At 37.0% G+C, this 9,717-nt stretch overlaps 1 protein-coding gene across 1 annotated transcript in view; it reads right to left on the reverse strand.

Moving 5' to 3' along the window:
* LOC106877668 (protein DD3-3) overlaps positions 1–9,717 on the reverse strand; it is a 116,267-nt gene that overhangs the window by 15,765 nt on the left and 90,785 nt on the right. Inside the window, exons 9-10 of the mRNA XM_014926617.2 lie at positions 7,752–7,985; positions 1,268–1,438 (exon numbers count right to left, since the gene is read on the reverse strand). Coding sequence (XP_014782103.1) covers positions 1,268–1,438; positions 7,752–7,985 — 405 coding nt within the window. The remainder of the gene's footprint in view (positions 1–1,267; positions 1,439–7,751; positions 7,986–9,717) is intronic.

The following is a 9,717-nucleotide window of genomic DNA, read 5'->3' on the forward strand; positions in this document are numbered from 1 at the left end:
CTGGTATTGACCGTGTTCAGATGGTGCTTTTAACATGCCACGGCACAGGAGTCAGTCAGGCGGCACTGGCATCAGCCACATTTGGATGGTACTTTTTACATGTCACCGGCACAGGGAGCCAGTCAGGCAGCACTGGCAATGACCCATGCATGAATGGTGCTTAATATTAATTAATAAATCATTAACATCACAAAAGTACTTTCAGTACTATTCTTAATTAATGATAGTCATTATTTTAGCATAAAATTGTGAGACAGGGGTCTTGTCTTGCAAGTTACTTGGTGAATTCACTGGTGCCAATGAAAAATAAAAAACACCCAGTACACTATGTAAAAAGGCTGGTTTTGGAGCTTGATGCAGTCTTCTGGTTCACTGGCTTCTGTTGTACCATCCAACTCATGACAGCATGGAAAATGGATATTAAACAATGATGATAATCAGAAAATTTCTATTTGTAAATCTCACAACGAGAGATATTCAGCAACAGTACTTTGGAATAAAGATTATTTGCCGGCATGACATAGCAGTCCTGGTTTAGGACGAATGTTGCTGTAATTTAGCCCCAGGAGACATCGTCTCCTGCTGGCCATACGACACGGCTTGTGTCCTTATATTTTCAAACATCCTGCGTTGTGAGATTTACAAATAGTAATTTTTTAAATTATAGATCAGTGACTTGTTGTCACTTTGAAAACTATATATTTCGAACTGGAATTTGGCAGTGCCACCTCTAGCCAAACAATTATTCTGTGCTGATGAAGGGAAATAACCCGAAAATCATGATACACAGATATTGTTTTGAGCTGAGTGGGGGTGCTAGATTCCTTTGTTCAAAAATATAAGGATACAGATCATGTTGTATAGTCAACTGGAGACGTTGTGTCCTGGGGCTAAATTACAGTAACATTCATCCTAAACCAGGACTGCCATGTTATGTTGGAAAACAATCTTTACTTCAATGATGATGATGATGACAATATCTTGCTCCAACACTAACCACCTAACTGTGTGTACTGGATATTATCATACCTTCAACAAGATGTGACTAAAGAACACTCTTTTCTCTCTTTCATCTCTGCTCAGTCATTAATCACAGAATGTACAGAGTGTATTTCAGTTCCCATCTAGCAAACCCATTCACAAGACTTTGGTTCATTTGGGTCTATGGCAGAAAAATATTTACCCAAGTTGCTACATGGTGGAACAGAACTGAATACCACATGGTTGGGAAGCAACCCACATTCGTATAACAAAATGATTTACATACTGAAAGTGGATATAGTCTCCAGTTGCTATGTTCAACAAGTTTGGTACAAAGTCGTATTCCACAGCTGGATAAACTTGAACAATATTTCCTCTCTTTCCTCTTACATTCAGATTGTGGATGACAGCATCTTTCAAATCTTGGGGACGTTTCTTGATCGAGAAAGTGTGAGACCTAGGAAACACAAACAATACAATTCGTTTTTAATGGTTGAACTTGAAGTAGATAAATCATAAATAACAGCAACTAATTAACTTGTTTCAGCCACTGGACTACAGTCATTTTGTAACACTACCTTGTAGGGATAATCAAACAAAGTGACACACACCATTGATTTTATTAATTCTAAGCCTGGTGCTAATTCTATTAGTCTCACTTGCTGAACTGTTAAGTTATGGGAAGGGAGGATGTAAACAAAGCAACACCGGTTGTAAAGCGGTGAGACAAAGGCAAACACAAAAACACACATACATACATTCATGTGCGTGTGTGTGTGTGTGCGCGCGTGTGCGTGTGGGCGTGCGTGCAATGGGCTTTCACACAATTTTCATCAAACAAATTCACTCCCAATGCATTAGTCATTTTGCGGCTACAATAGAATGCACTTGTCCAAAGTGCTGTGTATTAGAATTGAACTGAAAAACTGTGTGATTATGAAGCAGACTTGTTAACCACACAGCCATGTCTGCAATGAAAAAAGAATAAAACAGATGCAGGCATGACTGTGTGGGAAGAAGTTTGCTTCTTGACCACATGGTTCCAGGATCAATCCCACTGCATGGCACCTTGGGCAAGTGTCTTCTACTACAGCCTCAAGCTGACCAAAGCCTTGTTAGTGGACTTGGTAGATGGAAACTGAAAGAAGCCTGTTGAATGTGTGTACGTGTGTGTGTGTCTGTGTTTTTCCCCTCACCTCTGCTGTTGATGTGTTTATGTCCCGGTAACTTAGCAATCCAACATAAGAGACTGATAAAATAAGTACCAGGCTGAAATAAAAATAAGTAGTGAAGTTGATTCATTTGACTAAAATCCTTCAGACTAATGACTGACACAAGTATAAAAGACAAAAGATAAAAGTGGAACAACATTGATTTTTGGGTTTGGTTTTCTTTCTTTCATTCTTTCTTTTATCTTCAATGTTAAACAACCTGTTACCAATCTTTCTTTGGAATAATTACCATATTATATTTCATCGCAGTCAATCATCACATTCTTAGAGATAAATATTTATTGTGACAAGTTAAAGAACACCTGGTCGGAAAAGTGTACTTTATTTACCATTCTAAAAGAAAAAGGTATTATTTTTATGTCCAGAGTCTCCAAACACACTTGGGTCTGTGCTTTATTGGTTACAGCACTGACATCACTATGTAACATGAGCGCTTCTATGTGGTCCAGTAACTTGCTAGAAATAGTAAATGAATCTATACAGTCACTTGGCCATTTAGGGATGTGTGTGTACGTGTGTAACAACAGTGCCATTACTCTCTCTCTTTTACTCTTTTACTTGTTTGTCATTTGACTGCGGCCATGCTGGAGCAACGCCTTTAGTCAAGCAAATCGACCCCAGGACTTATTCTTTGTAAGCCTAGTACTTATTCTATTGGTTTCTTTTGACGAACCGCTAAGTTACGGGGACGTAAACACACCAGCATCAGTTGTCAGGCGCTGTTGGGGGGACAAACACAGACACACCAACACACACATATATATATATACATATACACGACGGGCTTCTTTCAGTTTCCGTCTACCAAATCCACTCACAGGGCTTTGGTCGGCCCGAGGCTATAGTAGATGACACTTGCCCAAGGTGCCACGTAGTAGGACTATATAACCATGTGGTTGGTGAGCAAGCTACTTACCACACAGCCACTCCTGCACCTATTTGTCTGCCATTGCAGGCATAAATGTATATTTTTCTGTGGAATATTTTCCATTCAACCAGTGCCAGAATATTTTCTGGCCCCAAAGGGAAAGGTCAATTGTTGGGATACATTTTGAGTTACGTTATGCTTTTGGCATCTCCAGGGAGGGCCATCAGAGATTAAGAAACTCTTGAACACCATGCATTAGAACCTTTCTGTGTTTTAAATTGAAGGAGTTCGAGACTAAGAAGAATGAAGAATAAGATTGTCTCCTTAAAGTGAATAGAGACTTTATCTTTAAGTTGTCCCATACACTGTACTCACATCATCATCATTGTTTAACATCCGTTTTCCATGCTGGTATGGGTTGGACGGTCTGACTGAAGACTGGCAAGCCAGGAGACCACACCAGGCTCTAATCTGATCTGGCAATGTTTCTACAGCTGGATGCCCTTCCTTACACCAACCACTCCGAGAATGTAGTGGGTGCTTTTTACGTGCCACCATCACGGGAGCCAGTCAGGCAGCACTGGCATCAGCCACATTCGGATGATGCTTTTTACATGTTCCCAGCACGGGCGGCCAGTCAGGCGGCACTGGCAATGATGCATGCATGAATGGTGCTTATTGTGTGCCACTAGCATGAGAGCCAGTCAGGTGGCACTGGCATTGGCCACAACTACAATTTCCATTTGACTGTGATATTATTTTTGATTTTGATTTTGATTTTACTTGACTCAATAGGTCTCCTTAAGCACAGCATGTCACCCGACGATTCAAAGGTACTTTTTAAGTGGGCTGGTTATGCGACACTGGTGTAGGCTATGGCTGTGATCTCACTTTTCGTACAGGGTCTTCTCAATCACAGCATATCTCCAGAGATCTCAGTCTTTCATCATTGCCTCTGTGAGGCCCAGTGATCAAAGGTCATGCTTCACCACCTCGTCGCATGTCTTCCTGGGTTTCTTTCATCCATGGGTTCCTTCCACAACATAGCTGTGTGGATAAGAAGTTCACTTTACACTCATCATGTACTGTAATCCCTTAGCAATTAAACCAGCTATATCTTGCCCAAATATTCTGTTTTATGTTCAAACTAGTCAGATCCATCTTATTACACCTACCCAACAATTTCATTCTAAAAATCAGCAATCACATCATCAAAATCTCAAAGTTACAAACTAAAGCATGATTAATTCAAAACAATCTGAATAAATAAGTGTTACATTTGACAATGCTAAAGAGTTAATGGTTATAGATTCAATTATAACACCTAAAGAGGGTTAGCTGTGTTAAAATTACTATATCTCTATATTGTAAAAGAAAAACAAATATGAACTCATTGGTACAAGCATAGCTGTGTGGTTAAGAAGTTCACTTTACAATCATTTAGTTTTAGGTTCAGTCCCACTGCACAGCACCTTGGGAATTTATCTTCATTATTGCCCCAGGCCAACCAAAGCTTGTGAGTGGATTTGGCAGCTGAAAACTGAAAGAAGCTTCTCCTCTCATATAACTAAAATACGGATAGAGAAAATCACATCTTTAATTGTTAAATTTACCATGCAAATCCAATGAGTGTTTCTGTTTTATCAACATATTTGGATAGAGAAAATGTCATTCAAATTAATATAGCCAAAAATACATGTTAAAACAACATTTTCAGGGTAATCCAAAATTAATTAAATTCAAATTAATTAAATTCAAGTGAACTAAGGATATATTTCCAGTACACAAACACATACAAAAAGAACGTTAAGAAGAAACATAATCTAAGAAAAGCTATTTTCGCACTCAAGTTTTGATGACTTCAATGGATAACGAAAGAATAAAAAATAAATATATAAACTCTACATTATGACAATTGGAAACAGAAATTCTAAGTCCTGACAGTCAGCTATTAAATATACTAAACATTTTTAGAAAAATTATTCTTATTATACAATACATGAAAAGCAATTATAATTAAGAATTAAAATATTAAAATGGCTTTTGAAATTTGTGACATTATTCCACTGTAAAATTCCCATTCAAATTTAATAATATTAATTTAGAAATAATTATATAATACATTTCTTCAATGCAAAGATCACATGTAGAATTGCCAATATCATACGATGGTGCTTAACCAATAACAGAGTATTAGTTAAGCAAAATCATACTTATCTTTTAAATCTCAAATGCATTTATTAAGATTTGAAGAATTACCTTTTCTTCTATACTCAAATGAATGTGATTGATTACGAAATCTAGATTTTCAAATTGCAGCAGATGAACCTATGTATTAATACTTATGATCCCCTGTTATTACCTTACACTGATACACTATATTTTCCCTTAACATAGGTTTTCTAAAGGACAGAAAATGTTGTTTTTACAATTACACAGGCATTTATTCACTTATATTTGGCATTCATGGTTAAAAGAATTTCTACTAGTCCTCCTCTCAGAATTAGGTGTTACGGCAGGATTATTATTATTATGATTATAATTATTATTATTATTATTATTATTATTATTATTATTATTATTATTATTATTATTATTATTATTATTAAAACTAGGTGTTAACTTAACAGTATTATCAGAGTTGGGGTTACTTTTACTTAAAGAATCAAAATCTAGTCCAGGAAAACTATCATCAGAATTAATTTCACAATTCACACTAACAATGTTACCCTTGTATACAGATTTTGAGTTAAGACATTCCCTAACTCACCATTTGCTATGTGCTGCTATAATCTCAGCCAAATATCTGGTGGTTGAATAAGAAAATTCTATACTATGGCAATTAAATAATTTCTCATATTTACTTGAAGGTGGGAAATGTTTATCTAGTACTGCAAATAATTTTTGAGGAATACTGGTAACTATTGAGTATAGGTAACTATTTGAGTATGGTGCATTAAGCCAGATAATATTCCTGGATTTATTTTTTCTATTATTTATTATATTAACTCTCATTATTTTTGCTTCTCCCTTCAAGACATTTTATTCAAGAACTATCAAATGAATTTTTCTTTGTAGTTTTTTTTTAAAAGAATTGTAATTGCCTAAGAAAGAGCTGCCCCCAATAACCAGGGGGGAAGACAACAAAAAAAAAAAAGATTTGTTTCACAAACATTTAAAATTTTATTTACACACATTAGATGATCACATTCGAAATGGCTACCAAACATGGCTATCAGGCGGCAAAACACAACAATGGCTAAAACAGTACAAAATCAAAACACAACTGAATGTAAAAGCAAAAGAAGAAAATTAACAAGTAACAAAAAGCAGTAACATTATTGACAATAGCGTTAGCAACTCTTATGCTGTTGTAAAAACTGCAATCCATTCATGTTGTAGTTAAATGAAGACAGATTTTCTTTCAATACAAAATGAACAGCTTGAATTGTTAGATATATCATAGTCAAAAGATATGTAGGTGAGAGAATTTTGCATATTTAACAGCATTTATTTGATATAGGAGCTAATCCAGGACAGAGCAAAGAAAAAATTTATATATATCCCTGCTTATGAAAAGACAGAAGTGGATAAAATTTCCTCTTAAATCAAGTAGCACAACAGGTTCTACAGAATATATCAGGAGAAGCTGCTTCACTTGCAAAAGGTAAAAGCTATGGTATCATCTTCTGTACAATTAGAATTGAAAACCTGACCAAACCACAGACTGAAACTGTCAGACATACCCCTGACTATATGTTTGTACCCTGGTACATAGGTTTAAAGTCAAAGAAATACAAGGGTCTTAATAAGAGATATTGGGCACAACATAGACCCATGGCTAACAGTGACTTTTGTGTTGCAATATGGGGAAGTGGTCAATGCAGGATTAACAAAAGATTACCTGTTTTTAGCCACAGAGATATACAAGAACTATGCCTCGTTGAAGACTCGTCTAAGACTAATGATACAAGAGAGAAAGCCTAGGTACCATGTTTGTCAGACCAAAACACATCTTAGAACTGAGAGTCAGAAGGAACAGGAAGAATAAAATAACGAAGAACAACAACAAAAGAAACGAGAAACCTCAGTTTGCAGAGCCCCACCATCTAAACCTGTTGTGAAACCAAAAGGAATTGTCTTTAGGTAAAGTATCACAAATAAAAGAGCAAACACCTAACAGTACCTACATGTGGTACCACATCTTCATCATGTGATGAGAAAAAAATAATAATTGCAGAGGAAAATTCTCAAATGTTAAATGAAAATATGAAGGTAAAAATGTCACAGAAAAAGAAAATTTAGCATAAACCAACGAAAATAGATGAGGAAGAATAATTTCTTCCAAATGACAATGAAATTCCTCCTCAGGAAAATAATGAAGAAAATAGAAAGATTGGAAGTGAACTGATGTACCATTCTTCAAAAATCAGACAAACAGTTAGTAGACAACATTTCACATCTCGAATGTCATGGACTTCTCAGAACTCTTAGATTGAGACAAAAACAATTATGTTCAGAATATAAACATACAAAAGATAGATTAACAATATAATTAAAATTAAGGCATTATACCAAAATTAAAAGAAAATACCCTGAAGATATGGACAAAAACTGAAAGGAATCAAACATTGTACTGAGAATGAAAGAAATAGTTAAAATGTTTTTACCTGTCTTGAAATACCCGACCAAACTGGGATGTATCAATGGCCAATCTCAAATCAAAATTGAGACCTTCAAAGATTTTCACAACTGGATTTTGTTTAAAGACATACCCTCGTTCTACAGCTTTACCATTAAGAGAGTACTCTTTTGAAAGATTGACTTTTGAAGGCTCCCCTTTTTTGTCTGGATTTAAAGTGTGATCTGCCCACCAATCATAGTCTGTTGTCGAAATGTTGTACCTAGAGACAAATGAATAAGAAAACTGTTAGTCTTAAAAATTAATTTGTTTTTATGTCTGTTTTCCATGCTAGCATGGGTTGGATGAAAGTATTACCAACATAATGTTTTACACCTGGATGACTTTCCTGTCACTAACATTTATGTATTTTCTATGTAAAAAAAAATCTTCCAATTCATGTCTTCGAACATTGAGCCTCATGGAGGCAGTGACAGGGGAGTGAAGCTTTGGCAATATATCGTGCTTCAGGAGACCTGTCAAGCCAAGTGAGATTGTAGTCGTGGTTGATACTGGTGTCACAGAACTGGCACCTGTGCCAGTGGCACGTGAAAAGCACTCACTACACTCTTGGAGTGATTGGTGTTAGGAAGGGCATCCAGCCGTAGAAACCATGCCATATCAGATTGGAAATTGGTGCATCTCCTTAGCTTACCAGTTATGTCAAACCATCCCATCCATGCAAGCACGGAAAACAGACATTAAATGATGATGATGAGGTCTTCAAAGACACAAAACACAAAAGCCTACAGATGATTTGTTGACAGGAGAAATAACAACAATGGTACCACTTTATAGCTCAGGGACTTTTGGAGAGGTGCACATAAATAAACACACACACAAACACAAACACACACACACACACACACACACACACACACACACACACACACACACACACACACACACACATGGCAGGCTTCTTTCAGTTTCTATCTATCAAATCAACTAGCAAGATTTCTGTTGTCCTGAAGCTATAGTAGAAGACACTTGCCTCAATTCCTCAACTGGAATTAAACCTAAAACTACATGGTTAGGAAGTGGACTTCTCAATTTGACCACGACATTTATCATAAGATGGTTGTAGAGAGAGAGATACCGTTTTGCAGAGATACTTCAACATTTTTAAGACAAATCCTAACTATTTTTGGTGCCACACAAAATGCATCCTGTACATGCTGTAAAATAGTTGGCATTAGAAAGGGTAATCCACAGTTGAAACCAGGCCAAGACGGTTAGTGAAGCATGATGCAGTCTTTTGATCCATCAGATCCAATAAAACTGTCCACACATGGAAGATGGACATTAAATGATGATGATGATACATAATTCAACATTAACATATATGTTCTTATGCCAGTGCTGTATAACCAGTCCATTTAAGAGGACCCTTCAATCATTGGACAATAAACTATGCTTGCGGAGACCTGTTGAGGCAAGTGAAATTGCTGTTGTGGCCGATGACAGTACTGCCTGATTGGCACCTGTGCCAGTGGAACATTAGAAGCACCATTCGAGTGTGATTGTTGCCAGGGCCGCTGACTGGCTCCCGTGTCAGTGGCACATAAAAAAAACACCGTTCGAGCATGGTCATTGCCAGTGCCACCAGACTGGCTCCTGTGCCAGTGGCACATAAAAAGCACCATTTGAGCGTGGCCAATGCCAGTACCGCCTGACTGGCCTTGTGCCGGTGGCACGTAAAAGTACCCACTACACTCTCAGAGTGGTTGGTATTAGGAAGGGCATCCAGCTGTAGAAACTTTGCCAGATCAGATTGGAGACTGGTGCAGCCTCCTGGCTCTCAAGACCTCAGTCAAATCGTCCAACCCATGCCAGCATGGAAAGCAGACGTTAAACGATGATGATGATGATATGATTCTTCATTGGTTACGATCAAAATGCCTTTCTCACAAAAGAGTTATTATTCCGTTGTGTCTGGGGAGAGTCATTCTCTT

The sequence above is a fragment of the Octopus bimaculoides genome, chromosome 1 (genome assembly GCF_001194135.2).
Source record: "Octopus bimaculoides isolate UCB-OBI-ISO-001 chromosome 1, ASM119413v2, whole genome shotgun sequence".
Classification (NCBI taxonomy): Eukaryota; Metazoa; Mollusca; class Cephalopoda; order Octopoda; family Octopodidae; genus Octopus; species Octopus bimaculoides.